This window comes from Macaca mulatta, chromosome 2, assembly GCF_049350105.2.
Source record: "Macaca mulatta isolate MMU2019108-1 chromosome 2, T2T-MMU8v2.0, whole genome shotgun sequence".
NCBI classification, from domain to species: domain Eukaryota; kingdom Metazoa; phylum Chordata; class Mammalia; order Primates; family Cercopithecidae; genus Macaca; species Macaca mulatta.
This window is the reverse complement of record NC_133407.1, coordinates 120,153,546-120,172,182: the sequence shown is the minus strand read 5'-3', so window position 1 is coordinate 120,172,182 and position 18,637 is coordinate 120,153,546. Positions and strand designations below refer to the sequence as shown.

The 18,637-nt window shown below is 37.5% G+C and overlaps 1 protein-coding gene across 50 annotated transcripts in view; it reads right to left on the bottom strand.

Moving 5' to 3' along the window:
* The window catches only part of CCDC66 (coiled-coil domain containing 66), a 57,067-nt gene that overhangs the window by 13,389 nt on the left and 25,041 nt on the right, over positions 1-18,637 (bottom strand). For 36 of the 50 annotated variants that reach the window (XM_077993183.1, XM_077993191.1, XM_077993189.1 and 33 more), the window contains 3 exons: positions 14,817-14,948; positions 14,203-14,453; positions 13,917-14,001 (listed from right to left, as the gene is read on the bottom strand). In XM_077993183.1, coding sequence (XP_077849309.1) covers positions 13,917-14,001; positions 14,203-14,453; positions 14,817-14,948 — 468 coding nt within the window. The remainder of the gene's footprint in view (positions 1-13,916; positions 14,002-14,202; positions 14,454-14,816; positions 14,949-18,637) is intronic. The other 14 variants (XM_077993206.1, XM_077993194.1, XM_077993199.1 and 11 more) reach the window with 1 other exon arrangement.

The window sequence follows — 18,637 nt, the reverse complement described above, 5'->3', positions numbered from 1 at the left end:
CAAATCTACATTTGATTGGTGTACCTGAAAGTGACAAGGAGAATGGAACTAAGTTGGAAAACACTCTTCAGGATATTATCCCGGAGAACTTCCCCAACCTAGCAAGACAGGCCAACATTCAAATTCAGGAAATGCGGAGACCACCACAAAGATACTCCGCGAGAAGAGCAACCCCAAGACACATAACTGTCAGATTCACCAAGGCTGAAATGGAGGAAAAAGGGTTAAGGGCAGCCAGAGAGAAAGGTCAGATTACCCACAAAGGGAAGCCCATCAGACTAACAGTGGATCTCTTGGCAGAAACCCTACGAGCCAGAAGAGACTTGGGGCCAATATTCAACATTCTTTAAAAAAAGAATTTTCAACCCGGAATTTCATATCCAGCCAAACTCAGTTTCATAAGCGAAAGAGAAATAAAATCCTTTACAGATAAGCAAATACTGAGAGATTTTGTCACCACTAGGCCTGCCTTACAAGAGCTCCTGAAGGAAGCACTAAACATGCAAAGGAACAACTGGTACCAGCCACTGCAAAAACATACCAAATTGTAAAGACCATCAACACTATGAAGAAACTGCATCAACTAATGAGCAAAATAACCAGCTGGCATCATAATGACAGGATCAAATTCACACATAACAATATTAACCTTAAATGTAAATGGGCTAAATGCCCCAATTAAAAGACACAGACTGGCAAACTGGATAAAGAATCAAGACCCATCAGTGTGCTGTATTCAAGAGACTTCTCACATGCAAAGACACACATAAGCTCAAAATAAAGGGATGAAGGAGGATTTACCAAGCAAATGGAAAAAAAGCAGGGGTTGCAATCCTAGTCTCTGATAAAACTGACTTTAAACCAACAAAGATCAAAAGAGACAAAGAAGGCCATTACATAATGGTAAAGGGATCAATGCAACAAGAGCTAACTATCCTAAATATATATGTGCCCAATACAGAAGCAGCCAGGTTCATAAAGCAAGTTCTTAGAGACCTACAAAGAGACTTAGACTCCCATACAATAATAGGGAGACTTTAACATCCCACTGTCAATATCAGACGGATCAAAGAGACAGAAAATTAACAAGGATATTCAGGACTTGAACTCAGCTCTGGACCAAGCGGACCTAATAGACATCTACAGAACTCTCCACCCCAAATCAACAGAATATACATTCTTCTCAGGACCTCATAACACTTATTCTAAAATTGACCACAGAATTGGAAGTAAAACACTCTTCAGCAAATGCAAAAAAACGGAAATCATAACATAGTCTCTTAGACCACAGTGCACTCAAACTAGAACTCAGGATTAAGAAACTTACTCAAAACCGCACAACTACATGGAAACTGACCAACCCGCTTCTGAATGACTACTGGGTAAATCACAAAAGGCAGAAATAAAGATGTTCTTTGAAACCAATGAGAACAAAGAGACCATGTACCAAAATCTCTGGGACACATTTAAAGCAGTGTTTAGAGGGAAATTTATAGCACTTAATGCCCACAAGAGAAAGCAGGAAAGATCTAAAATCGACACCCTAACATCACAACTAAAAGAACAAGAGAAGCAAGAGCAAACAAATTCAAAAGCTAGCAGAAGACAAGAAATAACTAAGATTAGAGCAGAACTGTAGGAGATAGAGACACGAAAAAGCCTTCAAAAAACTCAATGAATCCAGGAGCTGGCTTTTGGAAATGATCAACAAAATAGACCACTAGCCAGACTAATAAGAAGAAAAGAGATAAGAATCAAACAAATGCAATAAAAAATGATAAAGGGGGCCACGTGCAGTGGCTCTCGCCTGTAATCCCAGCACTTTGGGAGACCGAGGTGGGCGGATCACGAGGTCAGGAGACTGAGACCATCCTGGCTAACACGGTGAAACTCCATCTCTACTAAAAAATACACAAAATTAGCCAGGCATGGTGGTGGGTGCCTGTAGTCCCAGCCACTTGGGAGGCTGAGGCAGGAGAACGGCGTGAACCCGGGAGGCGGAGCTTGCAGTGAACCAAGATCTCACCACTGCACTCCAGCCTGGTCAACAGAGTGAGACTCCATCTCAAAAAAAAAAAAAAAACAAGATAAAGGGGGTATCACCACTGATCCCACAGAAATATGAACTACCATCAGAGAATACTATAAATACCTCTATACAAATAAACTAGAAAATCTAGAAGAAATGGACACATACACCCTCCCAAGTCTAAACCAGGAAGACGACGAATCCCTGAATAGATGAATAACCAGGTCTGAAATTGAGGCAGTAATAGCCTACCAACCAAAAGAAGTCTAGGACCAGATAGATTCACAGCCGAATTCTACCAGAGGTCAAAGAGGAGCTGGTATCATTCCTTCTGAAACTATTGCAAACAATAGAAAGAGAGGGAATCCTCCCTAACTCATTTTATAAGGTCAACATCATCCTGATACAAAAACCTGGCAGAGACACAACAACAAAAAAAGAGAATTTCAGGCCAATATCCCTGATGAACATCGATGCAAAAATCCTCAATAAAATACTGTCAAACCAAATCCAGCAGCACATCAAAAAGCTTATCCACCACAATCAAGTTGGCTTCATATCTGGGACGCAAGGCTGGTTCATCAAACGCAAATCAATAAACATAATCTATTCACATAAACAGAACCAATGACAAAAACCACATGATTACCTCAATAGATGCAGAAAAGGCCTTTGACAAAATTTAACATCCCTTCATGCTAAAACCTCTCAATAAACTAGGTATTGATGGAATGTATCTCAAAATAATAAGAGCTATCTATGACAAACCCACAGCCAATATCATACTGAATAGGCAAAAACTAGAAGCATTCCCTTTGAAAAACAGCACAAAACAAGGATGCCCTCTCTCTCCACCCCTATTCAACATAGTATTGGAAGTTCTGGCCAGGGCAATCAGGCATGACAAAGAAATAAAGGGTATTCAAATAGGAAAAGAGGAAGTCAAATTGTCTCTGTTTGCAGATGACATGATTGTATATTTAGAAAACCCCATTATCTCAGCCCAAAATCTCAAGCTGATAAGCAACTTCGGCAAAGTCTCAGGATACAAAATCAATGTGCAAAAATCACAAGCATTCCTATACATCAATAACAGACAAACAGAGAGCCAAATCATGAGTGAACTCTCATTCACAACTGCTACTAAGAGAATAAAATACCTAGGAATACAACTTACAAGGGATGTGAAGGACCTCTTCAAGGAGAACTAAAAACCACTGCTCAAGGAAATAAAAGAGAAAACAAATGGAAAAACATTCTATACTCATAGATAGGAAGAATTAATATTGTGAAAATGGCCATACTGCCCAAAGTAATTTATAGATTCAATGCTATCCCCATCGAGCTACCTTTGACTTTCTTCACAGAATTGGAAGAAACTACTTTACATTTCTTATGGTATCAAAAAAGAGCCCACATAGCCAACACAATCCTAACCAAAAAGAACAAAGCTGGAGGCATCACGCTGCCTCACTTCAAACTATACTACAAGGCTACAATAACCAAAGCAGCATGGTACTGGTACCAAAACAAATACACAGACGAATGGAACAGAACAGAGGCCTCAGAAATAACACCACATATCTACAACCATCTGATCTTTGACAAACCTGACACAAACAAGCAGTGGGGAAAGAATTCCTTATTTCATAAATGGTATTGGGAAAACTGACTAAGCCATATGCAGAAAACTGAAACTGGATCCCTTCCTTACACCTTATACAAAAATTAACTCAAGATGGATTAAAGACTTAAACGTAAGACCTAAAACCATAAAAACCCTAGAAGAAAACCTAGGGCAATATCATTCAGGACACAGGCATGGGCAAAATGACTAAAACACCAAAAGCAATGGCAAAAAAGCTGAAATTGACAAATGGGATCTAATTAAACTAAAGAACTTCGGCACAGCAAAAGAAACTATCATCAGAGTGAACAGACAACCCACAGAATGGGAGAAAAGTTTTGCAATCTATCCATCTGACAAAGGGCTAATACTCAAAATCTACAAAGAACCTAAACAAATTTACAAGAAAAAACACCATCAAAAAGTAGGCAAAGGACTATGAGCAGACACTTCTCAAAAGAAGACATTTATGCAGCCAAGAAACACATGAAAAAAAGATCATCATCACTGGTCATTAAAGAAACGCAAATCAAAACCACAATGAGATACCATCTCATGCCAGTTAGAATGGCGATCATTAAAAAGTCAGGAAACAACAGATACTGGAGAGGATGTGGAGAAATAGGAACGCTTTTACACTGTTGGTGGGAGTGTAAATTAGTTCAACCATTGTGGAAGACACTGTGGCAATTCCTAAAGGATCTAGAACCAGAACTACCATTTGACTCAGCAATCCCATTACTGGGTATATACCCAAGGGATTATAAATCATTCTACTATAAAGATACATGTGGCTGGGTGCAGTGGCTCACGCCTGTAATCCCAGCATTTTGGGAGGCTGAGGCAGGCAGATCATGAGGTCAGGAGATTGAGACCATCTTGGCCAACATGGTGAAACCCTGTTTCTACTAAAAATACAAAAATTAGCCAGGCATGGTGGCAGGTGCCTATAATCCCAGCTACTTTGGAGGGTGGGGCAGGAGAATCACTTGAACCCGGGAGGTGGAGGTCGCAGTGAGCTGAGATTGCACCACTGCACTCCAGCCTGGCGACACAGCCAGATTGTCTCAAGGAAAAACAAAAAAAAAAGATACGTGCACATGTATGTTTATTGTAGCACTACAGCAAAGACTTGGAACCAACCCAAATGCCCATCAATGATAGACTGGATAAAGAAAATGTGGCCTATAATCCCAACACTTTGGGAGGCCGAGGCAGGCAGATCACAAGGTCAGGAGATCAAGACCATCCTGGCTAACATGGTGAAACCCCGTCTCTACTAAAAATACAAAAAATTAGCCGGGCGTGGTGGCAGGTGCCTGTAGTCCCAGCTACTCAGGAGGCTGAGGCAGGAGAATGGCATGAACCCAGGAGACAGAGCTTGCAGTGAGCCGAGATCACACCACTGCACTCCAGCCTGGGCAACAGAGCAAGACTCCATCTCAAAAAAAAAAAAAAAAAAAGGAAATGTGGCATACATACACCATTAATACCATGCAGCCATAAAAAGGGATGAGTTCATGTCCTTTGTAGGGACATGGATGAAGCTGGAAACCATAATTCTCAGCAAACTAACAAAAGAACAGAAAACCAAACACTGCACGTTCTCACTCATAAGTGGGAGTTGAACTACGAGAATACATGGACACAGGGAGGGGAACATCACACACTGGGGCCTGTCAGCGCGTGGGGGCCTCTAGTGGAGGGATACCATTAGGAGAAATACCTAATGTAGATGATGAGTTGATAGGTGCAGCAAACCACCATGGCACGTGTATACCTATGTAACAAAACTCCATGTCTGCACATGTACCCCAAAACTTAAAGTATAATAAGCAACAACAAAAAAAGATATGGGAGAAATAATAAATAACCATAAATACAAAAAAACAAGATAACATTGGAAAAACCCTTCTAGACGTTGGCTTAGGCAAAGACTTCATGACCAAAAACCCAAAAGCAAATGCAATAAAAACAAACATAAATAGCTGGGACCTAATTAAAGAGCTTTTGCATGGCAAAACAAACACTCAGCAGAGTAAACAGATAACCCACAGAGTGGGAGAAAATCTTCCCAATCTATATATCTGACAAATGACTAATAACCAGAATCTATAACAAACTCAAATCAGTAAGAAAAAAAACAAACAATCCTATCAAAAAGTGAGCTAAGGACAGGAATAGACAATTCTCAAAAGAAGATATACAAATGGCCAATGAACATATGAAAAAATGCTCAACATCACTAATGATCAGGGAAATGCAAATCAAAACCACAATGTGATACCACTTTACGAATTGCCATAATTAAAAAATCAAAAAACAGTAGATGTTGGTGTGGATGTGGTGATCAGGCAACACTTCTACATTGCTGGTGGGAAGGTAAACTAGTACAGCCACTATGGAAAACAGTGTGGAGATTCCTTGAAGAATTAAAAGTAGAACTACCATCTGATCCAGTAATCCCACTACTGGGTATCTACCCAGAAGAAAAGAAGTCATTATTCAAAAAAGATACTTGCATATGCACGTTTATAGCAGCACAATTCACAATTGGAAAATCATGGAACCAACCCAAATGCCCATCAATCAACGAGTGGATAAAGAAACTGTGACACACACACACACACACACACACACACACATATATATATATAGAATGGAATATTACTCAGCCATAAAAAGGAATGAATTAACAGCATTTGCAATGACCTGGATGAGATTGGGGACTATCATTCTAAGTGAAGTAACTCAGGAATGGAAAACCAAACATCGTATGTTCTCACTTATATGTGGGAGCTAACCTATGATGAGGCAAAGGCATAAGAATGATACAATGGACTTTGGGGACTTGTAGGGAAGAGTGGAGGTCGGTGGGGGGGGTTAAATAAACATATATGATGCAATGTATACTACTCGCATGATGGGTGTACCAGGATCTCACAAATCACCACTAACTAATTTATTCATGTAACCAAATACCATCTGTACCCCAATAACTTATGGAAAAATAAAAATTTTTAAAAAGGAAACAGGACACCTCCAAAGGAATACAATAATTCTCCAGCAATAGATCTCAGTCAAAAAGCAAGTTATGAAATCCCAGAAAAAAATTCAAAATTTCAATACTAAAGAAGCCCAATGAGGTACAAGAGAATACTGAAAACCAATACAAAAAAGTCAGAAAAACAATTCAGGGTATGAATGAGAAAGGTACCAAAGAGGTAGATATCAGAAAAACAACCACCAAACAAATTCTGGAAATGAAGAAATCATTGAATGAAATACAAAGCATATCTGAAAACTTCAACAATAGATTAAATAAAACACAAGACTTGTAGAGCCTAAAGATAGGTCTTTAAAAATAACACATTCAGAAAAAAAAACAAAAAGAATAAAAAAGAAGCAGGCTAGCTTTTGTGACATATGGGACAACAAAAGGGACCAAATATTTGAATTTTCAGTGTCTGAGAAGGCAAACAGAAAGGATAGAGTTAGAAAACCTATTTAATGAAATAAAAGATGAAAACTTCCCAGGTCTAGCAAGAGGTTTAGTAATCCAGATACAGGAGGCTCAAAGATCCCCAAATAGAAACACTGCAAAAAATTCTTCTCCACAGCATGTTATAGTCAAACTGTTAAAAGTAAGAGACAAAGAGAAAATTCTAAAAACCATGCAAGAGAAAAGCATCTCGTCACCTATAAAGGAACCCCCATCAGACTAACAGCATATTTCTCAGCAGAAACCTTAGAGCCAGGAGAGAATTATATCTAAAGTGCTGAAAGGGGGGGAGAAAAACCTGCCAAAGATACTACACCCAGCAAAGTTATCCTTCATAAATGAAGAATAAATAAAGTCTTTCGTAGACAAGCAACAGCTGCGGGAAGTCATCACCACTAGACCGGTCATACAAGAAATGCTAAAGTTCAGGGAGTCTACACCTGGAAGCACAACAGCGATTAACTACCACCAAGAAAACACTTGAAAATACAAAAACCACTGGTAGGGCAAACAAATAAAGAGGAGAAAAAAACCTCAAATGTTACCACTACAGGATGCCACCAAACCACAATGTTAAACAAAAAGAAAGAAACACACTAAAGAGAAAAAGAAAGGAATCAAACATTTTCACTACAGAAAACTACCAAGCCACATTGATAAATAATGAAAGGAATAAAGGATATACAAACTACAAAAAAAAAAAAAAAGACAGGATTAAGTCTTCATATATAACTTTGCATGTAAACTAAGTAAATTAAAAGGTATAGACTGCCTGAATGAATAAAAACCAGCCAAACAAACAAAACATATTTGCTGACCATAAGAAAGTCACTTCATCTGTAAAGACATAAAAAGACTAAAAGGGAAGAAATGGAAAAGAAATATTCAACACAGCCAGAACCAAAAGCAAGCAAGAATTGCTGTACTTATTTCAGATGAAAAAGACTTTAAGTCATGAACATTAAAAAGAGACAAAGAAGGTCATTCTATAATGATAAAGGGATCAATTCAGCAAGACGATATAACAACTGCAAACATATGTACACAACACCAGAACACCTAGAAATATAAAGCAAGCATTATTAGATCTAAAAGTAGAGATAGACTACAATACAATAATAGTTGGGGATTTCAATACCTCACTCTCAGCACTAGATAGATCATCTAAAAAGAAAATTAACCAACATTGGACTTAAACTGTACATTAAGCCACACAGACCTAACAGCCTTACACAACATCTCATCCATCAGTTAAGAGAACACACATTCTTTTCATTAGCACAAGGATTATTCTCCAGGACAGATTATATGTTAGGACACAAAACAAATCTCAACAAACTTTAAAAAACTGACTTCAAATCAAGTACCTTCTCAAACTACAATGGAACAAAACTAATAATCAGTAACGAGAAGAACACTGGCAACTGTACAAATAAACAAATTAAACAACATGCTTCTGAAAAAGCATCCAGTCAAGGAAAAAAATTTTTTAAAAATTCCTGAAAAAATGAAAATTGAAACACAACATACCAAAACCTATGGGATACAGAAAAAGCAGTGTAAGAGGGAAATTTTCGCAATAAGTGCATTTATCAAAAAAGTGGAAACATTTCAAAAAGCAATCTAATGATGTACCTAAAAGGAACTAGAAAAGAACAAACTCCAAATTAGTAGAAGGAAAGAAATAATAAACACTAGAGCAGAACTAAACAAAATAGAGACAAAAAACACAATACAAAGGATCAAGAAACAAAGATTTTTTTAAAAGATAAACAAAACCAATAAGCTACTTGTTAGACTAACCAAGAACCAAAGAGAGAAAACCCAAATAAAATCAGGAATGAAAAAGGAGAAATTACAACTGATACCACAGAAATACAAGAGATCATCAGAGGCTATTATGAACAACTACACACAAATAAACTAGAAAACCTGGAAGAAATGGATAAATTCCTGGACACACACAAGCTATCAAGAATGAATCAGGAAGAAATAGAAAACCTGAACAGACCAATAATGAGTAATGAGACTGAATTGGTAATAAAAAGTCTCCCAACAAAGGAAAGTCCAAGACCAGACAACTTCACTAATGAATTCTATCAAACTATCAAAGAACTAACCAATTCTTCTCAAACTATTCCAAAAAAGTCAAAGAGGAGGAAATTTTCCCTAACTCATTCTGTGAGGCCAGCATTGATTGCCCTGATACCAAAGCCAGAGAAGGACAGAACAAAAAAGAACAAAGAAAATTACAGGCCACTATTTTTGATGAACATAGATGCAAAAATTCTCAACAAAATACTAGCAAACTCAATCCAACAGCACATGAGAAAACTAATACCCAACAATTAAGTGGGGTTTATCCTAGCGATGCAGGGAGAATTCAACATATACAAATCAATAAATGTGATACATCACATCAAAAGAATGAAAGACAAAAACCATATGATCTTCTCAGTAGACAAGAAAAAACATTTCACAAAATTCAACATCACTTAATAATAAAAACTCTCAACAAACTAGGCACAGAAGGAATATACCTTAACATAATAAAGACTATATATGACAAACCCACAGCTAACATCATAGTTAATGGGGAAAAGCTGAAAGAAAGCCTTTCCCCTAGGAGCTAAAACAAAATAAGGACGCCCACTTTCACCATTCTTATTCAACATAGCAACAGAAGTCCTAGCCTGAGCAACCAGGAAAGATAAATAAAGGGCACCTAAATTAGGAAAGATAAAATAAAAAGTCCCCTATACAAAAATTACCCAGGCATGGTGGTGCACACCTGTAATTCCAGCTACTTGGGTGGAATTGCTTGAAGCCAGAAGGTGGAGGTTGTAGTTAATGGGAATTGCTTGAACCCAGAAGGTGGAGGTTGTAGTGAGCCAACACTGTGCCACTGAAGTCCAGCCTGGGCGACAGCTGTCTCAAAACAAACAAAACAAAACAAAACAACTAAAATCAAAACGTCCCCTTTGCTGATGTTATGATCTTATAGCTTAAAAACCCTAGACTCCACTGGCGCACTGGCTCATGCCTGAAATACTAGCACTCTGGGAGGCCAAGGCGGGTGGATCATCTGAGGTCAGGAGTTCGAGACCAGCCTGGCCAACACTGTGAAACACCATCTCTACTAAAAAAATACAAAAATTAGCAAGGTGTGGTGGCACACGCCTGTAGTCCCAGCTACTTGGAAGGCTGAGGCAGAAGAATCGCTTGAACCCGTGAGGCAGAGGTTGCAGTGGGCCGAGATCACGTCACTGCACTCCAGCCTAGGCGACAGAGCGAAGGCTCTGTATCAAAAACAAACAAACAAACAAACAAAACCCAAAAACAAAACCTAGACTCCACAAAAAAACTCACAGCTGATCAATACATTCAGTAAAGTTGCAGAACACAAAATCAACATACAAAAATCGGTAGCATTTCTATACACTAGCTGAGAAATAAATAAAGAAGGCAATCCCACCTACAATAGCTCCAAAAAATAAAATACCTAGGAATAAATTTAACCAAGGGGGTTACACATTTCTACACACAAAGAAACTACAAAACAGATGAAAGAAACTAAAGAGGACACAAACAAATGGCAAGATATCCCGTGTTCATGGATCAGAAGAATTATGCCTAAAGCAATCTACAAATTCAATGCTATCTCTATCAAAATACCACCTTCATTTTTCACAGAAATAGAAACAATTCTAAAATATCTATGAAACCAAAAAAGAGCCGTAATAACTAAATCAAGGTGGATCACAAGAACAAAGCTGAAGGCATCACACTACCTGACTCAAAATATATTACAAGAATAGTAACCACAACAGCATGGTATTCGTATAAAAACAGACATATAGATCAATGGAACAGAATAGAGAATCCAGAAATAAATCCATGTACTTACAGCCAACTGATTTTCAACAAAAGTGTCAAGAACATAGTTGGGGAAAGTACATACTCTTCAATAAATAATGCTGGGAAAACTGGATATCTATATTCAGAGGAATGAAGCTGGAGCCCCATCTCTCACCATATTCAAAAAAACAATTCAAGGGCCAGTGTGGTGGCTCATGCCTGTAATCCTAGCACTTTGGGAGGGTGAGGCAGGTGGATCATTTAAGGTCAGGAGTTCAAGATCAGCCTGGCCAACATGGTGAAACCCCCATCTGTACTTAAAAAAAAAAAAAAATTAGCCAGGTGTGGTGGCATGCACCCGTAATCCCAGCTACTCAGGAGGCTACGGCAGGAGAATCGCTTGAACCTGGGAAGTGGAGGCTGCTGTGAGCCGATCACGTCACTGCATTTCAGAGTGACAGAGTGAGACTCCACCTCAAAAAAAAAAAAATTCAAGATGGATTAAATAGTTAAATGTATGACCCCAAAATGGAAACCTACTAGAAGAAAACATACGGAAAACACTTGAGGACACTGGTATAGAGTTTATGGTCGAGACCTCAAAAACACAGGCACCAAAAACAGACAAATAGGGCTAAACTGAACTAAAAAGCTTCTGCAGGGGAAAGGAAACAACCAGAGTGAAAGAGACAGTCTGTCCCCCAGTTTGAATATTCAGTAGTTTGAATATTCAATAGCTTGCATATTCAGTAGTTTGAATATCTGCAAACTATTCATCCAACAAGGGGCTACTATCCAGAATACATAAGAAACTCAAACTCAACACACACAGACACCAAAACCCAAATAATTCCATTAAAAAGTAGGCAAAGAGTATTAATAAACATTTTTCTAAAGAGGATATATAAATGGCCAACAGGTATATGAAAAAATGCTCAACATTACTAATCACAGAAATGCAAATCAAACCCACAATGAGATATCATATCGCCTCAGTTAGAATGGCTATTACTAAAAAGACAAAAATGCTGGGCCCGGTGGCTTAGGCCTGTAATCCCAGCACTCTGGAAGGCTGAGGTTGGAGGACTGTTTGAGGAAAGGAGTTCGAAACCAATCTGGTCAACACAGTGAGACTGTGTCTCTATAAAAGAAAAAATTTAAAATTAGCCTGGCATGGTGGAGCATGCCTGTAGTATCAGCTACTGGGGAGGCTCAGGCAGCAGGATTGCTTAAGCCCAGGAGTATTAGGCTACAGTGAGCCATGATCATGCCACTGCATACCAGACTGGGCAGCAGAGCAAGACCCTGTCTCAAAAACAAACCAAAAGACAAAAAATAACAGATGTTGCCAAGGAAGTGGAGAAAAGAGAATCCTTATACACTGTTAGTGGGAATGTAAATAAATACAGACACTATGGAAACAGTAGGGAGACGTCTCCAAAAACTAAAAATGGAACTACCATACGATCCAGCATTCCCAGTACTGGATATTTATCCAAAGAACATGAAATCCGTATATCAAAAGGATACCTGCATTCTTGTGCTAATTGTAGCACTATTTACAATCTAAGTGTCTATCAATGAACAAACAGATAAAGAAAATATGGTATATACACAATGGGATACTATTTGGCCATAAAGAAAAAATAGTCTTGTCATTTACAGCAACACAGATGCGACTGGAGGTCATTATGTTAAGTGAAACAAGCCAGGTATAGAAAGATAAACATCACATGTTCCTACTCACGTGTGGGAGCTAAAAAAGTAGGTCTCAAGGAGCTAAAGAGTGGAATGATAGGTATTAAAGGCTGGGAAGGGTGTGTGTGAGGGTGGTGGTGATCAAGAGAGGTAGGTTAACGGGTACAAACATATGGTTAGATGAAAGGAATAAGTTCCAATGTTTGATAGCAATAGTAAGGTGACTATGGTCAGCAACCATGTATATTTCAAATTGGTTAGTAAACCTGAAATGTTCCCAATACAGAAATGATAAATACTCAAGGTGATAGATATCAGAATACTCTGGCTTAATCATTACACATTCTACACATATAACGAAATATCTTATGTGTCCTATAAATATATAAAACCTTATATATCAATTTTAAAAATCCATGAAGCATTTGTTTGGTGACTGTAGAAATAAGTTTTATCAGCATAGTGAAAGTATTATTTATGTAAGTGAAGTGGAAATGTCAAATTTCCAATGCACTTCTCCCATCTCCCATTTGTACTGTCAAGTTCTACATGCCTTTTCTTCAACCCTAAGAGGGCTACTGGAGGAAATGATATTAAAAAAAATGAAGAAATAATCTCAGTGCTTAGCATAGTGCCTGGTAAGTAGCAGATGCTCTGCAAATGTCTGCTCACTGACTAAGCGTAACATTAATGATGCCAAATTCATGTATCAAAGGATTTGAAGAATTATGCAGATATTAAAGTCCCTTTACCAGTAGGCTAAAATCAGGAGAGGAAGTTTTAATTTTAGCCTCTTTTCTTATATTATGCATTAGATTTCTTAATCATAATTCTAGTTCAATCCCTATTCAAAGAATGAATTCTCATCTTAAACAGAACTCAGGAGAAATAAATTGATGGGGAAAAAAAAAAAAAAACCAGTACTAACCTAAGACAATACAAATTCACATATACAACTTATATATTAAAGACCTTCTCTACTGGAAGGCAGGTGGCTGTAGTATGTGATACTGTTGGGTTCTTAGCATAAGTATAATTCTAATATTACAATGCCAGTTGGGGTAGGGACTGGATTCATGACACAACTGGACAGGACCTATGCTGTAAAGTTACATCAGAATTTAAATTTCCATTTACTTAGGTATATGTTCACCATGACTGTTACTTATTAAGGTAAAGAACAATGTTTAACAATGCAATACCTGATGCTCTAATTGTTTTTGTCGTCGTCTGTCTCGTTCCTCAATCTGAGCTGGGTCCAAGAGAGCAGTCATGGAACGGAAAAAGCTGGAAAGATACATATATTAGCTATTAAAAACCTCAAAAAGGTAGATTCAACAAGCTAAATCATTTTTGTTTGGGATAAATCTACTGATTATTTCTATTTTAAAGACAAATACCAAATCTGAAACCAATGAGACATTAACAAGTCTTACTAAAGCACAGAGACTGTCTTAAAAATCAATAAATACATAAGCATGAACTTACTTTGTTTTCTTACTGTTTGCCATAACCACATCCTTAATAGGTTTTGCTCTATGCTCCACCTCTGAAGGTTCAACCTGGCTTCCAGTTGTAGGTGTACAAACACTGCTGACATCAGCCAGCTCCTGAGTGTCAGGAGAGACACAGAAGTACTCAGGTTGTTTGTGTGTTGACCGAGAGGACAGTTGAGATTGAGAACCAGGATAACTCTTTAATGAATCAAAGTGCATTGCCCATCTGTCATGTTCCTCACCCTAATGATGACAAAAAATTCTCATATATAATTCCAAATGACAACCAAAGATGATTTCTAAAAGTCACCTTAGAGCAGAATAAGCATCATAAAAATTAACAAAACTGTACTGTTTAGAGTCCTTATACATAACTAGCTTCGAAAATTTGAGAAATTCAAAGAATTAGGAAATTTCTAAAAAGCTGTAAGAAGCTATGCAATGCCACATAATGCATTCAATGAAACAGGTTCACATGGGCAAATGTGGAATAACTGGAATATTCTGGTCTTGTCAAGAAGTTTCAGAATACTTCTAGTTTTAATTGATTGAAGACTTTGATTTTATTATCATTTTCTTTTATAGCCATAAAACCTCATAAGTTACCTTTGAATATATAATTTTTTCCTCTATTTTTCTTTGACGGTCATCTTCTATTTGCTTATTCAACTCTTCAATCCATTTTCTCTGCAGTTCTTGTTTCACAGCACTGAAAGGGTGCTCCAGCAGTACTGTTTCCTAAACAACAGTCATAAAAGCTATCTAAAGTTCAGTTCTTTTTCTAATCATTTAATATGGGCAAATCTTGCTAAAGTAACTTATACAGATTTAATCCAGTGAGGCATTTATCTGTAAGAGGAGCAATAACTTCAAATGAATTTGAATTCAAACAAATAATTAAGTAGATATATTCTGATTCTCAGAATCATATTTTAAATATATTAGAGCAGAGAGATATAATAAGATATCTAAGTGTAAGGAAAGGGAATTTTCTAATAAAAAACAGAAAATTCTTTCTCCAAAACAATTAAAAGACTCAAAATTCAGCTGGATGCAGCAGCTCATGACTATAATCCTAGCATGTTGGGAGGCTGACATGGGCAGATCACCTGAGCCCAGGAGTTCGAGACCAGCCTGGCCAACATGGCAAAACCCCATCTCTACTAAAAAATAAAATAAAATAAAATAAAATTAGCCAGGTGTGGGTGCATGCCTGTAATCCCAGCTACTTGGGAGGCTGAGGCACAAATCACTTGAACCTGGGAGGTAGGGGTTGTAGTGAGCCGAAATCATGCCACTGCACTCCAGCATGGGCAAGAGTGAGACCCTGTCTCAAAAAAATTATTTTTCAAAATTCAAAGTCTCTTTTAGAGGCTGAAAGAGTTATTAACAATTTAAAACAGATGACTATTGTTTTACGTTTGGCTTTGAAATACAACAAATACTGCCTTTAGGACAAGAACAAGGAGAATATAGAAAGATGTGTAAGAGCAAGAGACTTTCCCTACTGAATCATGTCTCTCTCTAGGAGACCCTCTGTCTTCTAGGTTTCTGCTACTACAGCTCTATCACAGCCTATGATGTTTCAATAAGAAAAATATACTGTGTCCAGAACAAGTCTTTGAATCTTAAGGAAAAAGTAAAAAACGAAAACAGTAGCATAAAAGTTTGCTGCCACTTTAACTGATGAGTTTAGGATACTCTTAAAAATATATATCCTACTCAAATTGTTCTGAAATGCAACAGGCAAATAACAAAACATTTCATTACATGAAATAACTGCAGGACATAATTAAGAAAAATGGTTTGACAGAATCCTACAATGACAATATACCTCACAATGTTACTTTCTTCCCTTGTTTTTACCAGAAAAGATCACAAAGGTCATAGTTTACAACTCACTGTTTTGATCAGAAGAAATATTTATACAAAAAGTAAAGATCCTTATATCTCGTCCTCCTACATTCTAAACAGATTAAAAACCATCAAACTTATTTAAGCCTAAAACAATCACTTCAAAAGGAACATTATCTTTAGGTAAAAGAAAGTATACCTCAAGAAATGTTTTAGAGGTCAAAATGGGAAAAGAAAAACAAGCATTGTCCAACCTGTGGGCCAAGACAGCTTTGAATGTGGCCCAACACAAATTTGTAAACTTTCTTAAAATATTATGAAATTGTTTTGCAATTTTTTTTTAAGTTCATCAGCTATCACAGTGTTAGTTTATTTTATGTGTGGCCCAAGACCATTTTTCTTCTTCCAGTGTGACTCAGGGAAGCCAAAAGACTGGATACCCCCAAATTGCAAACGGACCCTTTGAACTCCCTAAAGAAAATTTTCAACAAGGTAACTCAATAGTCTTAGAATGCTGTGTATTTGTTTGAGTCTGATGTAACGAGATCTGATTCCATATTCTAGTGTAGTGGTATTGCAAATTATTCACGGATTAGACAAAAGTTAAAATTACCCTTAAAAATTCCTTAAACACTCAAAATGTTTTATATATATTTATAACCCTAAGACAACTGAACAATCAGATCTCTCAGTTTAGTCTTTAATTTCTTACTCAAAGATATCTTACAAAGCTACTACGACTTACCTGCATTTCATTTCTGTTGTTGACTGGGAAAGCCTTTAAATTATTCTTACATTCTTTTTCACAAGTCTCTCCCAATGTGCATTCAGTTAGAAGAATGAAAAACATGGGGGTGGGAGATGGGGAGAGATGTAGGTAGAACTGCATTCCTTTTGGTTTACTGCGTGCATTTAGTTGAAGGTGAGTAAGGAATATTTGTGTGTAACACAAGACATACTGTAACAAGTGTTGTGTTTTGACCTTCTTCTAGCATTCCCTCTTGCTAAATCCTCCATACAGTTAAAGAAGCCTCTTTTCCCAGGCTGACTTTTTCACTGTATCTCCCTATTACAGACCTGAGACTTCCCCTACATAAAAACTGATTTCCTAAATATGTTTTGAGCCTATTCTTTTTTTTTTTTTTTCCAGGCAGGGTCTCACTGTCACCCAGGCTGGAGTGCACAATCATGGCTCACTGCTGCCTTAACATCCCAGGCTTAAGTGATCCTCCTGCCTCAGATTCTCAAGTAGCTGGGACTACAGATGCACGCCACCACACCCAGCTATTTTTATTTTTCGTAGAGACAGGATTTTACCATGTTGTTGCCCAGGATGGCCTTGAACTCCTGGGCTCAAGAAATCCACCCGCCTTGACCTCCCAAAAAGCCACTGCATATGGCCTATTCTCACGTGACGGCCTTGTGTGAAAACTCATAGGAAACCCACTACAACCTTCCCCTCAAATAGTTCCTGATGTTAGAGTCCTAATGTAATTATTTTAGTCTTCAAATTATTCTGTTAGGAAATGTTAGTCTCACTCCTGATTCAAATGCTGTACAAATGGCAGCTGGTAAGTCAGAACTGAAAATAAAGGGCTTTTCAGATGGTCCACTATAGATGCCTGTTTCCATTTCATGTAATTCTCCCCTTAAAGCAGTCTATAAAAATGCAGCTTTGGGAAAGAACACTCAGTGTTGACTTTGCCAAGGGCCAGAAGAGCCCTTCTTGCCAGTTCATGATTCCCCAATTAAGATGACAACATCCACCTGCCTACCTTGTCTATTGGCCATGCAGAAAAGGCATTCATGTGGGTGGTAGGGATGTCAGGACACTGGATTACAAAGACCATTACCTTACAGGAGGAAGGGCAGCAAAACACAGAGCTGAAATCACTTTTTAAAAAACAAAATTACTCTGAACTTAAAAATTATTTAAAATCCCTCTGGAACCAGAAGGCCCATAGAGTAAACGATGGCTAAAAATCCGTTTCTCATGTACTTATTTGCCATATATCCTCTTTGGAGCCACATCTATTAAAATTCTGCCAATTAAAAAAATTGGGTTGTCTAATTACTGAATGTTTAGTTTTTAAAAATATATGCTGGATGTAAGTCCTTTTATCAAGAATTAATTTGCAATCATTTTCTCCCTCTATTTTATAAACTTAACTTTAACCTAAAAACAGAACTTTCGATGAGGTCATTCATCAATTCTTTTTTAAAAGATCATCCTTTCAGTGTTGTACTAATGACACTGGTACATTAATTCTTGTGTCTAGCCACCTTTATTAAGTTTACCTATTATTTTTACAAATATGATGATCATTGATTTGTGAACGTTAAACCTAGCTTGCTTGCATTCCTTGAATAGACCCAACTCATCATGATTTATTACTCTTTCTTGTATTTATTTTTCTTTCTTGTATTTCCTGTCAGGTTTTGGTATAAAGAGTTAGTTTTGGGTATCAGGTTTACTACCCTCATAAACAACCTAAAAGGTTTTCACTTCCACCTTAATTGTTGGGAAGAATTCACCAGTAAATACATTTGGTTCTGGAGTTTATTTTGTTGGG